Source organism: Rhinolophus sinicus, chromosome 15 (assembly GCF_057876585.1).
Source record: "Rhinolophus sinicus isolate RSI-liver-muscle chromosome 15, RSI-T2T, whole genome shotgun sequence".
Classification (NCBI taxonomy): Eukaryota; Metazoa; Chordata; class Mammalia; order Chiroptera; family Rhinolophidae; genus Rhinolophus; species Rhinolophus sinicus.
The window spans coordinates 47,514,528-47,528,400 of record NC_142515.1 but is presented as its reverse complement, the minus strand read 5'-3'; the positions used below and the strand labels follow the sequence as shown (position 1 = coordinate 47,528,400).

The following is a 13,873-nucleotide window of genomic DNA, read 5'->3' as shown; positions in this document are numbered from 1 at the left end:
AGACACACACCCTGACACACGCAGATCGAGTGCCCCTCTCCAGGATCTTCGCAGCCCCAAGCATCATAAGCTCAGCATGGCTAAAAGTACCATGCTTTCAGGCCATAAGGACACAACTGCTCGGCTGCGGACATCACATGGCAGGTTTTGGGGAAGACCAATGCCACTGGCTGTGTGTGTGACACATACATGCCACAGTGGTGGAAAAGCAAAGCTGTCTCACCTCTTCCCCAGTGCCCTGCATGATTTCAACAGGAATGGCATAGATCTTATTGTGCATTTCCACCGTCCTCTTTTTCCCACTACGGATTTTCACCAGCAGGACACGGAAATTTGTTCCTCCAAGATCCAAGGCCAAGAAGTCACCATGCTCTGTTGTAGTCAAGAACATAAAGAATATCAAAAACACCTAAGTGACTCTTGGCAGCCAGGGACCCCAAGACTCCAGACTTTCAAGGGCGAAACCCCCATATTAAATAACGGGGAGAAGCTATAAGTTTTTCCTCCAGCACGTAGCTCAGGCTGAGAGGGGCAGATACTAACTCACTGACCACCACAACCTTTGCGCCACACTAGAAGAACAAAAGGCCCCAAGGATGAACCACTTGTCACAGTAAACAAACAAACTTCACCAGGGTTACTAAAAAGCTTGGCAACAATGACCTGATTTTAGGGAACCTCATATAAAAATTAATACTATATGTCAGTGTGTAGAGTGTTTGCAAAAATGGCCACAATTACTCCCCATGCATCTTTGCAAAGTGACTTTGCAGTTCTTCCCATCGAAAGATGGAGTCTATTTCGCCTCCCCCTGAATTTGGCCCAGTCTATGAGACTTGCTTTGGCCAGCAGAGTGTAACAAGAGCAAAGCTGAGCCATGCCCAGCCTCGGCTTCCAAGAGGCTTTGAAGTTCTTCCCTCTCCCTCATGGACCCTGTTGCTACCACATGAACAAGTCCAGTGGCTGGAGGATGAGACACATGACTAGGCCTTCCTGCACCCCAGCTGAGAGCTAGCCAACTGCTGGACATGTCAAGGCAGCCCCCCAGCTGACCCATGTGCCTGCAGACACATGAATGAGCCCAGCAGAGGTCGGGCGAGCCTAGCCAGGTGAGCAGTAACAAATTGCTAACCCACAGACCCATGAGCAGTAATGAATGGCTGCTGCTTTAAGCCACTAAGTTTCAGGGTGGCTTATAATGCAATAATCTAAGGTAACTTAACACATAGGACATACTCGTATCGTATCACAAACATTCATTACACCCACCTGAGAAGCCCTTCCGAGTCCCCATAGTGGTCAGCTCCAGTGAGGACCAGCAAGGTCAGCATTAAGGACTGAACTTTGTTCTCCAATCTGCCTGGGGGTCAAAATCCCCAGGCCCCTGACCACCTAACGCCACCCTGTTAGGCCTAGGAAGGGTGCATGGGTGTTTATCCTTCTGCTGGTTAAAGTTTGTGAGAGAACCTCTATCGTCTCAGTGCTGCGGGATTTGCCCAGCTTCATTCTTTTAAGATCACTCTCTAATTCTGTGGTTTGAGAGATGGCGCTTGCCCGAGAGGCCCGCCCAGGGGAAGGCAACTGCTCTGAGTCACACACGAGGCAAGTCAGTGGTAAACATGGAAAAGAGAGTTTGGTGAGTTGCTAGCTCTTCCCCAAATCATGCAACCCAAGTGTAAATGCATCCACTGGAGAAGCCAGCCTCCCTGCTGCCCCACTGTGACTGGGTCATTGGTATGAGAAACGGGAAAGGCATGTTGGCCCCCAACAGAGGAGAGGCCCTCACCAGTCCCGTCTGGAGTACTCCGGACGAAGGAGGGCAGCATCTTGACTACAGCCTTATCGTTTGTCTGCTTCTGCAGCCCCAGGTCCATCTCAGTCCTCATCCTCCTCTTCACCTCCAGCAGCATTTCCTTGGTGAGGCGGAAGTGGGCCAGGGTCTCCTCTATTTGCCGGTGCTGCTCAGCCAGGCGGTAGGCCACGGCCGTCACCATGGCAGCCCCCTTGCCGCTGCCACTCTCCGAGAGGAGGAAACGTACATCAGAGTCAGGCACCAAGCGCCTCAGAGTCTTGTGGAAACGCCGGGCATACCTGGGGGGCGGGGAGAAGGGGGGAGCACAACAGCTGCACTGAGCCATCTCTCAGGAACCTCTGGTACCGCTTTCTTTCTTTGCTCACATTTTAATTCCATTTTCTACAATTGCTTTTCTCATTATACAAGTCATACACATCCACTGAGAAGAGTTAACAAATGCAGACAAGTGAAAAGCAAAAATAAGATCGTCCACAGTCACACATAGAAAGGATCCTTGTTATTATATGAGTATGGAATACAGAAATTCAAGGTCCAAAAAGGATTTTGACCTCCACCATGACAAGGAGATAGTGGTCAATGGCCCAGTGCTTGAAAGTCAGATCAGGTGACAATGGTGAGTGAATCTACCACTTCCACATCAGGTGACCTTGGGCCCGTTACTTAACCTTGGAGTCAATGAGGATGCCAGTATTTGGCTGACAGTGATGTGATAGAAACTAAGTGAATTCATTAAATGCTGAGATTAGTAACTGGTACTGAGGAAAGACGGCTCAATAAATAATCACTCTTTTTTTTTTTCCATTTGGCCCTTCGCCCTCCCTCAAGAGTCTGGCCATTTTTTCAGTGGCTAGAAGAGGACTTTAGGACAGGACTCAGGGAGACACAGAACTTCTTCCAAGTTTGTGGTTTGTTGTAAGTATGGAAGGCTGCCTGCCAAAGGAAACGACCAAAGGAAACGGAGAAACCAGAGCCCATTATCAGGGGTCAACTCCAGGGGGTGGGATTAAAAATGGCTTCCATTCTCTTCGTAACTTTTTGAATTATTTAAGTTGCTATACCAAATAGATGCTACTTCTGAAATAAGAAACATTTAACCAAAGTAATTTTTTAAAGGTTATGTTGGAGATGAGGAGTTCTGGAGATGGCTGATGGTGACGGCCGCTCAACAGCGTGAATGTACTGAACACTACTGAATTGTACGCTCAAAAATGGTTAAGATAATAAATTGTATCTGTATTTTACCACAATTTAAAAAAAATTTTAATGTGATATTGCAAATCTCTAAGTTTTCTTGTCAAAAAAAAAAATTGCCAAGAAATCCCCGCCCCCACCCCCGCCAAAAGATTGCTACTTTCACTTCAAGAATTGCTACTTTCACTTTCAGTATATAAGAAAATAAAATATGGCCCTGGCAGATAATAACATCTAACTAGCTCAAAGCCTAAACCCTCAGCAACACAGAACTATCTCAATTTAAGTCAATGTTCGTTTAACTGTCACTAGAACTGGGTGTGGAGGTACAGTATGTGTATGCACATCATATATCCAGTGGAGAAAGTATCAGAGTCCTGTACAAAAGTCATGTCACAGGCAGTTATTGTTCAAACGTAGCATATGAAGTCTGAGCATTCATCTCTAGCCTTTTCACAGGGCACAAGCCATGTTCACAGTGGCCACAGAAGGCTTTTGAAGCTAAGGCGCCCAACAAGCACCCAGTAGACAGGAAGGCAGCGTGACGATGAAGGCCTCATCATCAATGGGGACGACTTACAACGTATAGCTCGGTGTGGCTCTCGGGGGCAAAGTGTCGACAAGTTGCCCGTTTAAAAAGGTAATGTCGGAAGGTTTGGGGGACTTGCACAGGAGCGTCTAAATCGGGAATGTGGGCACTGCCCCTGTGACTCAAACTACAGTGAGAATGAAGGCCCTTGAAGAAATGCAGACAAGTGAGAGAACTAAAGCTACAGACACATTCCACCCAGCGCTCCTGACAGCTAGAGAAATCTCTAACAAGACCTTTGAAATGAGGAGAGATGACAGTGAAGCATAGAAACAATACCAGCGAGAAATGGCTGAGGGCCGGATACCTCCCGAGTGGGCAAATCTGACCTTTCTGCCCAGAACTAGGCATCGTCTTGTCGGCCAAAAAAAAAAAAAAAAAGCCTTTCACTGGGTGCAAACGTCTGACCTCTGGAGAAGGTCCTTAACCCTGACGGGACCGAGTGCCGATTAGAGCAAAGGGCAGACTCACTGTGGGTGTGTCTTGTAAAGAGACCCGTCGACACCAACCGTGGTCCGCAGCCTGGGGGTGCCCTTGTTATTTCGAAGGCGATTCAGGATGGTGCCCAGCGTGGCTGCCACCAGGTTGGCAGAGCGAAACGACACAATGGTGCACACGTGCTGGACGGCAACACAGTCGTCGTCAGACGGCTCCACGCCCAGGCGGGTCAGGATCTCTTTGGCATTGTGGAGGCCTTCTTTATTCCTGTGAGGTGAGAGGCCAATACGTGTGAGTTAAGGACCTCACGAGACAGTGCAAAGCACTGAGGTTCAAAGGTCCTGGAAAGGCGAACTCCTTTCACCGTGTGCATGATGGTATTAAGACAGTCAAATGCCTGAAAAAAAACGTGAGAAGGGTTTTCCTCCATAAGAAATACCAGGTAGTACAAGAAAAAAATTGTACTATGCCAGGTTATGACATGCACCTGGAAGAGAAGTAGAGGTGAGACCACATGGCCTCTGAACAGGGAGAAAGCCAGCTGCGTCCACCCCAGGGCTCGGTGTCAGGGGGCCCGCGGGAATCACTGCTCTTTGAGTCTGTGAGTTGCCCCTGGATGCTTACGCATTCTTCCTTGATGTTTTCCAGTCAAAATTTAATTTTTGCATCCATACTTTGTATATCTATTGTTGGATTCATTCCAAGGTACTTTATAGTTTTGTTATTATTATAGATGGTGTCTTTTCAAAATATATTACATTCTCCGTTTTTTTCTTTAAAGTACCATAATAATGAAAGATGTTAACCATGGGGAAAACTAAGTGAGGGATTGTGAGACCACTCTGCACTCTCCTGGCAACTTTTCTGTAAATCTAAAAATAGTCTAAAAGGTTTATTTTAAACATATATACGTACTTAATTATTGCCAATATATAGAAATGTAATTGACTTTTGTATCGTGTTTCCAGACATCTTCCTAACCTCTCCTGTTATCATCCCATTTACTTGTCTAGATGTGTTTTGGTGTTTCATACAGACAATTACCATCTGCAAATAAGGACAGTTTTACCTCCTCTTTTTTTACTCTGATGGCTGCAATTTCTTTTTCTTTTTTCCTTATTCTATTCAACATTAGCCAGGACTCCAGGACAATGCTGAACAGAAACAGGTGATACAGTCGTGCTCCTGATTTTAAAGACAATGCTTATGACACCTGCCGTGGCAGGATGTGTTTAATAAGTTTTTCTGAGATAGCCTTTATTACAATATATGTGGTGTTTTTGAGCTAATTCAAGTGGGGTTTTGTTTCTTGGTCACCAAAGAGCCAACACCAGATGCAGCCAAATGGCAGGCAGGCATTTCCTGACTTTGTCAGTGACTGAAGACAAGCCATGAGCCTCCTCCTGCTCCCCTCCCCAGGAGACGTGAGAAGAAAGATGGTTGGAAACTCAGTCACATGCTCCCTGCTTTATTGTAGCTCTGTACCAATCGCTCCCAGAGGAGAGTGATCCTAGGACAGACACCAATACATGATGTGGCAGAAGGGCAGGTCCCGAGAAACTTTCCACTTCCATCGGCTTCCTCCTCTCACCCCAAAGATGCGCGTCTTCTCCCAGGAGCCAGCGCTATGAAGCTACTGGCTCTCTCTGAATTTCCAGGACCACGGCAGGGGAAGAGGGAATGACCGGTTTGTGCAGGCACACAAGGGCATTTCTAGCACCCAGCTAGCCCTTACTTTAAGCAGGTAGCCCTCCATCGCTACCGGGAGTCTTCTGACTCAGGAACAGAACCTGGTGGCTCACAGAAGCTGGCCACAAGACAGGAGTCCTTTAGACGTGGAGGCGCCTGACCGTATCAGACTGCCATGGGGTCTGGCAGCCCGCAAATTACAGTTGCAGCAGAGAAGCCTGGTTTTCTTGTGTTGAGGCCAAAACGGAGCAGTCAGGATGCTGGCTGCACTCTGTCCTTTTGTGTCTATCTGCTCTGTCTCATCTGTTAACCAATGTTTCTCAAACTTGTGCCAGGGAACACTTCTTCTGGCTATTAACCAAAGTGCACTGGGTTTTCTTTAATGTGCTAATGATACTGTAAATCTCTAAACGGAGGATAAATATGCAGTATTTCCCAACCCTATTGGCCACAGAACACTCTTCGGGGAACACCTAATTGCGTCACTAGGGTTCCCTGGAACATAGTCTGGAGCAAGTCCTGATATCCCAAGGAGGAATTCCAAGCCCAGGCCCCAGGCTCAGTCAGCTCCTCGTTCACCACTAGAATCATCTCTAATCTCACCCTGTTGGGGAGGGAGGGCAGAAGTACAGGGGGCGGAGGGAAGGATGAGAGGCTGCTTTTGTAACTAAGTCATCCGCGAAGCATATGCTGCTAACTAACATTCTTTAACGAGCGGACACTAGGTGCCTGCAGGGAGACCAGCCCAGGATGGGTCAGCTAAGAGAGGGAGATGGACCCAGAAAGCCCTGACACTCTTGAGGGAGAAGCCCAACAGACCACAACTCAAGTGGTAAGAAGGGACCTGTTGCTCTTCTGCCCCAATTCCCCACCTCCCCTCCACCCCCCACCCCACCTCCCCGAAAGCCTCAAGAGGTGGCACCTACTTTTCGATGGCCGAGACGTCATTAGTGTTAAACTTCCCTCTGGTGAGCAGCTCTGGGGTGATCCGCCCTTCAAATAAAAGGCCCTCCTTGGCCATCTTGACGAGGATCAGTCGAACCAGCTCCCCCAGGTACATGCCGCTGACCATCTTCTCAAACCTGCAGGAGAAAAGCACCCAGGCACTTGTCAGGTCTGTCCTACGTACCCACCACGGGGGCAACTCGGGAGGAGTGGGACAGACACAGAAGGAGAGGAGGCCTCATCGCTCACAAGCTCACAGCCTCACTGCAGGCAAGAATGCACACATGTGTGATTGTACAACAAGGGAGGGTCAACCAGACCCCACGCCTCTCCCCAGGGTGGGCAACAGGAGGAGAACACCCCAGGGGCAGTCAGGGAAGGCTGCCTGCAGTCAGGGGAAACGTTAGGATTTTAAAATGAGAAGAATATAATAATCTCCTATAAAACTCTACGCTGTAGTTTTCAAAGGGCTTTCGTCCCTATCACTCTCTCAGGGAGATCTCTAAGTCCTGCGGGAAGGAAGTAGCCAAGAAGCATTCTCTCCATTTCCCAGGTCAGAAGGGTAAATGACAGGGAGTAGATGATGGGACTGAAATGCCGCCATTCTCCATGGGACCTCATCACTGATCACATCTCTGGCATCCATGTTCTCCTCCAGCCAAAAGGACCAAGAAGTATTTACTTTGGGGAACCCACTCCTCCCCCACTGACCTCACCCTAATCTCTAAGGGAGGGCTCTGAGTAGCTTAAAGCCAATCAGTTCATCCACTGCTCTGGCCAATGACAGAGGGGACCCACCCTCTCGTCTCCCCTGGGCGGGGCAGTGTGTGAGCAGTGGACTCTGTGACTGAAGCAGCCATTTTGAGCCCAGTGCTACAGGGGAGAGGCTGCCACAACCTGGGGCTCGATGCCATATCTGAGCCAGATTCAGGCCTGAGTTCTGGTTGACCAGGGGCCAGGAGAAAGCCCTGAGCAGGACAGATCAAAGAGGCAGGTCCATATCCGGTGGCCAGCCTGTCCTCTGAGGGAGCCCAGCTGGCACACCCAGAGCTGGCTGTGACACAGCAAAACAATCTGTTCCATTCAGAGCCAGGCCCGGGAGCCAGGGATGCTGCTGGGACCTGAGCACCCGCCCTCCCTCACCTGTCAACACGGGCACAGAGAAACACAGTTCTCATTGTTCCTGCTCCTGAAGGGCCAGGCTGGACCAGTCCAGCCACTGCTGGGTCATGGATCCCTGGCAGGAAAGAGCCTTTCTCTGTCCTACCTGCCCAGAAGCCACCCTAAGCACCTACTGGAACAGCCTCTGTGCAACCCCAAGCCGGAACCTCAGAGTAGGCAGGAGCCAGACTACGAATTCCACAGCTGTGTGTGGCTCCAAGGCCGTGGTGGATAATGCAAGTCTGACGGGCTCTTCCCTTTGTAATCACCTGGCTTTCTGCCCCTTTCATCTCCCACCCCGAACCTTGTGTGAAGGGTCCCCTAAGTCATGTCGATGGCTAGTATGGAAAGGTGGGACTCACAGCTGCTTTCCAGGGTTGAGAGATCCCCGGTCTATCTCCCGGTCAAACTCGGTGCGGATGTCCTCCAGGGCGCCGTCGTCCCCAAACGCCCCCCACTCGGTGTTGATGCACATCCTGCCCTCGTCGCCTTCCACCAGGTCAATGTGCCTCAACTCCTCCATGTAACACGCGTTGGTGCCGGTGCCTGGGGGAGGGAGACGAGACCGGACGCTGTGAGCACACAGCCCCCGGAGAGGAGACACGGGCGGAAGGAAGGGGCGAGGAAAGGCGTAGAACGTACCAATGATGAGGCCGACTTCACACTGCTGGTCGTCATAGCCACAGGTCATCATGGTCCCCACCGTGTCATTCACCACAGCCACAATGTTGGCGTCATAATCCTGGGGACAGATTACAGGGTGTCACTGTCCACTCACATGTGGGAGCAGAGTGCATGCCTTAAAGAGAACGAGGTTTCCATAACCCTCCCCCCCCCCCCCCCCCCCCCCCCGCTTCTCCTGGAGGTGGTGCTGCTTTCATCACAGCTGGTACTCACATTACCCGGGTCAGAGCGCAGCGGTTCAATTAAGGAACTGCACAGTCCCCCTACTCATCCGGCTTAACATTCTTCTCAGTCTGGATTTTATTGAGAGCTACAGCTCTCTGCAAACCACCCCTCTACACCTATGTGCTGAGTGCCCTGGCTCCAACCACAGCGGCTGCACCTGACCACGCTCCCTGCACAGCCCAGTCCTCCTGCCCGAAGGCCTGGCTCCTATGGACAGCAGCTCAAAGAGCTCTGTTTCTGTTTCCAAGCACCGTCTACCTTCTGGACTGAGTACCCTCACCGCTCACACACCTGCCTGGGCCTTCACGACCTCCCATGTGATGCCTCCCATGTACTACTGCCCCCCCCCCCATTTAGAACAAAGCCTTCTCCCCACACCTCCCATGTGACCAAGGCAGATGGCCTAGAGAGACGTTACCCCACGCTTTTTGATGGCTTTGTTGAGCAGCTTCACCACATCCGATCCCTCCACTCCGCTCACTTTAAATCGCTTTGTCCAGGTAATGAGGATACCCTGCGAAAGACAGCAGATGGGCTTTGATGAAGGCTGGAGAGCCTCCAGAACCCCCAGGTCCTTGGAGAGGCTACTCAAGGACAGTGACAAAGCAGAGGCCCAGAGGGGCCAGGTGGCTTGCTCCACCTGTAACACAGCCAGACTCTGCCCTGTCTCCTGTTCACCCATCTACAGGATGGATTTCTCTGGGGGCTGCCATGGGGATCACCCTGAATCCAGCAAGTGGCTGGCCAGTATAGTAGGTGTTACACGGCATGCAAATCTAACTGCACGCCAACTGCACAGCCAGACTTCATTTAAAAACCAGAGAAACCCCAGAATTACCTGATCACCCTTCCCTACTTTGACAACAGACCTCGGCTTCCACAGCCCCAAGGAAAGAAAATCAGGGCCAAATTGGGAAGAGAAACAAAATGCTAAGACAACTCTTGGCTACGGAGCTTCTAAGAGCCAGGTCCTGGAGATTTAAGGAAAATATCAACTCCATATGACTTATGCCTCTTCCCCAGCTTTGGAACATATCCCCCACTTGTAAGCAGCAACTCCACTATTTCTACAATATGACCCATTTCTGTGTATATATTAATGGAGAAACATCAAAAAGGATAGACACCCAATGGTGATTCACTTGGGAATGAGGAAGGGTAGGAATTTTACTTTTTGCTTTACATCTTTATATTATTTCAATAGTTTTACATATAGCTTTTATATATTTTTAAAAAAATCAAAGACACTAGAAAAGAAAAATAATTGTTAGATGTGACTGTTTTTCTCTGAATGGAGAAAGTCGTTATAAATGAGGCAGGGTTGGGAAGAGCTACTGCTCAGCCCTGTTGGCCTCTGCGGGTAACACAGCTATGGGGAGCTTGCCCACACGGGTAAAGCCTGTAGGATACACTGGGAAAGGCGAGGGCTTGGGAGAATGTGTGGTTCTTTGCTCAGCAGCAGTCCACAGCTAAACCAGGCATTCCAAAAGCCCCAGGACACTTTTCTTCCCCTCAACCCCCTACCCCCCCAAAAACGGACTCCAAATACATGGTGTTGTAGAAAGAACATGGGGCTGGAAATCAGAAGACCTGGTCCTATTCCCACACCTCTGCTCATTTCCTTGTAGGCAGTTCTCCTAACTCCTGTGAGGGTCACTTTGCACATCTGTGGAATAAGGCAGCTGGTCTAGATTTGGACAAGTTTGAAGGTTCCAGGCAGCCTTGAGGAATGGGCACAAGCCACCTAGGTAGGTCATTAGAGCCTGTGATCCACTCATGTCCTGGCAGGGAGCCCAGCCCAGCCTAGGAAGCCCTCCTGGATGGGGACAAGGCCTACAGGTGGCAACCCCACCTTTGGCTCCTTCTCTGCCCACAATGCCCCTCTACCAGGCCCATTTGCTCCACCCAGTGGGGATCTCATGCCCCGGAGGATGTTCCCTTCCCACCCCTGCAATGCTTTCGTCCCTGGAAGACTGTGCCTTCTGGGGGGCAGGCCATGCCTGCTCGCCATGCTATCCTACGGCCTAGCCTGGCCCGCACAGGGACGGCACTTGATCAACAGCTGCCGATGAAGCAGCAACGGTGAGCGTCCTCACTTCATTCCCACCTGTCCGAGTGGGAAGGGGGTGTCCTTCACTGTCTCTGCCCAGGGAGTGCGACTATCATGTCTCAGTTCTCAAAAGCCAAGGGAATGTAGTACCAACAGGCTTTGCGAAAGGTTTGGGAAGACTCCCTGGAGGCCAGCTGAATACCTTGGAAGTTTAGTAATGGCAGATACCAGAGAGAGAATTTGGATTGGTCACAGCAGTCCTGAGTGAAGAAAAGTGGAGATGGCAACATCTCAGAGGCCTTTACGGGTGTGTGTGTGTATATGGGTGTGTGTGTGTGTTGTGGGCGCCCGCTGGGTGGGACGTGGGGCCTGGGATTCTGGTCCTAGATCTGCCATTAATAAGTCCTATGACCTTGGGAGACCTCATTTTTCCATCTGTAAAATGAAGGGCTGGGCCTGCTGAGTTCTCAAGCTCCTTCTTGCTCTGACACTAAGTGATTACACAAATTGTACAGATGTAAGGACCCCAGCAGCATGAAGCCATGCCCAGGAGAAAATGCTTACTCTCCTGAAAAAGAGGTACAGGGATACTGCCCAGCAGTGTGGCGGGTGCCATGTTCCCTGCAGGACAGCAGACTGGTTACCAGCATGGGCTCTGCTGCTTCCTGGCTGGGTGCCCTTGGACAGGTTCCTATTCCCTCGGAGCCTCGGTTTCCTCACCTATAAAGTGGGGATCATAAGCCTTCACTCTTGGGGGTGTTTAGAGATTGTGTTTTAACTGTGAAGGGTGTATTAGAACAGAGCCTGGCACCTGATGGACCCTCAATAAGGTTAACCATCAGAGTTCCTGTTATGAGGAGTCTATTCATAGATTGCCATTGGGGGGGGGGGGGGGGCGTTCCTCTGTCTCTCTATGTAGAAAAGGAACAAGGTGGCATCTACTTATTTTGTATTCCTGCAGTGCTCTTCGGTACGATGCTGTCACATGGTATGCCTGAGTCCCTCCTTGCTGAACGGGTGAATGACCAAATGACAAACAAGAAGATGGGTGCAACAAATCACCTGGAGGTCAAAAAGAGAACCTAGGGCCTCTCTGGGGCTAGAGCCACTGACCAGCAGACGTTATGGAGAGGCAGTCCTGGCATCGGAGAGGTGGGGTCCTGGCACCTGAGGGGGGCCCTGACCAAATCCACTCTAACGGCACGGCTTCCAAGTAAACAAACACCACGCCACACAACTCTGACAAAGGGCTTTCCATCCTCTCTCCATCGTCCCTAAGCCTATTTTTTCTTCCTTCACTTGCTTGAGTTTAATAAACAGTTCTCTCTACCTGATGGCTCACCTCACATTAATTTATACAAATGTTTCTGAAAAATTTAAGACACACGGTCCATCCTGTAAGCAAAAGGGGAAAAGGGTTCATTAGCTTTTTTACTCTGGGGCTTCTCTGGAACCCAATATACCCAAGGTCCTTACCTCATCGATTTTGGATTGTCGACAAGGGAAAGAAAATGTAAGTCCCACAGGTAATTTCTTGTCTTTGATTTTCTTTTTCTCCATGAAGTCTCCCAGGCACTCAGCAACATGATCAAAAAGCTGGAGGAAGCACGAGACAACAGTGAGAGGGAGAAAAGCATTTCAGGAAAAATGTAACTAGCACGGCACCCTGCAGCCTTGTGTGAATGGTACAGGGAGTATGAATGGTAGAGAAGTCCATTATGAGAGCCTACCCTGTGGGCCAGCACAGCTGACGAAGCATTTCAAACCTTCATACAGAACTGGCTTCTCAGTGGTCCCACTATGTATTATCTGGGTACTGAGAACATTTAAAAATATTAAATTTAATATTTTAGGTATAACAGAAAACCAGCTCATCTGCCCATATCACAGTGTCATCAGCCACCCAGGGGGAGTGGCTGTCTGGCCCCTTCCCAGAAGTCACTATTCCTATCACCATTTTCCCCCAGATGTCTCTATGTCTATGCACCTGTCTCTGTAAATTCCAGAAGCTCCATGTGCAATTCTGTAGCTTCTGACCCACTTGAGTGATTTACTTCAGACTATCGTGTTTTTACTTTTTATTGGATATAATATGAATACCAAAAAAAGTACACACATCCTAAGTGCAAAGTCCACTGGATTCTCACAAGAAACACCCAGCTGAGTCACCAGCACCCAGATCAAGAAACACGTTATCAGCTCCCAGACATCCCTTTCTTGTCCCCTACAGTCACAACTACTGCCACCCAACCCCACGAGGGGAATTGCCCGCCACCCTGACTTCTAACACTCTCCATTACTGTCGATAAACGGAATGGTGTTGTGCACTCTTTGATGCACGTCTTCTTTCACTTGGCATGTGTGTGAGTCATCCACATTGCTGCGTCTTTGTAGGCTGTTCATTCTCATTGCTGTATAGTATCCTATGGTGTGAATACACCACCGTTTATTTAGTTGACTGTAATTTAAACTTGCCTGCTGTGCAACACATTGCCTAAGATATACCTATACGTCTTGAGATCCACTAGAAAGAGCACGGAACACTGTTTCCCTCGCCTCTGCACAAATACTGTCAATGATGGGAGGCTCACCACCTCTAAGGCAATCTTTTTGGATCTAATACCTCCTCTCACCTCTAAAATGTACCCAGAACTGAATATAACATTTTGTATGTGTTCCGATCAGAGGAGAGCTAAGTTGAACTAAAAACTTCCCTTTTCCTCAGCTCTATACCTCTATTAATGTAACCAAAGCATATATATCCTTTTATGGCCACCAGGCCATCATCGTGGTAAACCCCCGTCTTTTTCACATGACCGTCACTGCATTAGATTGCCCTTATGTGTGGGGTTGACACAACGACGGAGCTTCCTGAAGCCCAGAAGAAGGCAGTGCTGGCAAGGCCAAGCCCCAGAGTCACAGGAAGCAGCCCCAGCCCGTGCTCTCAGACAAGGCCATCTCACAGGGGGTATCCTAAAGACAGGACCAGAAATCATTATTCCCATGTCTATCTTCCCACCGATGTCCCTGACCCAGCTCTAAAGTCTGACTTTCCTGCCAGGGTAAAGGAAAACCTGTTCATTGT

At 49.5% G+C, this 13,873-nt stretch overlaps 1 protein-coding gene across 2 annotated transcripts in view; it reads right to left on the bottom strand.

The window, feature by feature from the left end:
• HK1 (hexokinase 1) overlaps nucleotides 1-13,873 on the bottom strand; it is a 61,919-nt gene that overhangs the window by 14,105 nt on the left and 33,941 nt on the right. For both annotated transcript variants that reach the window (XM_019731719.3, XM_019731720.3), the window contains exons 4-11: nucleotides 12,265-12,384; nucleotides 9,157-9,252; nucleotides 8,472-8,571; nucleotides 8,192-8,375; nucleotides 6,650-6,805; nucleotides 4,068-4,301; nucleotides 1,787-2,091; nucleotides 224-372 (exon numbers count right to left, since the gene is read on the bottom strand). In XM_019731719.3, the coding sequence (XP_019587278.2) occupies nucleotides 224-372; nucleotides 1,787-2,091; nucleotides 4,068-4,301; nucleotides 6,650-6,805; nucleotides 8,192-8,375; nucleotides 8,472-8,571; nucleotides 9,157-9,252; nucleotides 12,265-12,384 (1,344 nt within the window). The remainder of the gene's footprint in view (nucleotides 1-223; nucleotides 373-1,786; nucleotides 2,092-4,067; nucleotides 4,302-6,649; nucleotides 6,806-8,191; nucleotides 8,376-8,471; nucleotides 8,572-9,156; nucleotides 9,253-12,264; nucleotides 12,385-13,873) is intronic.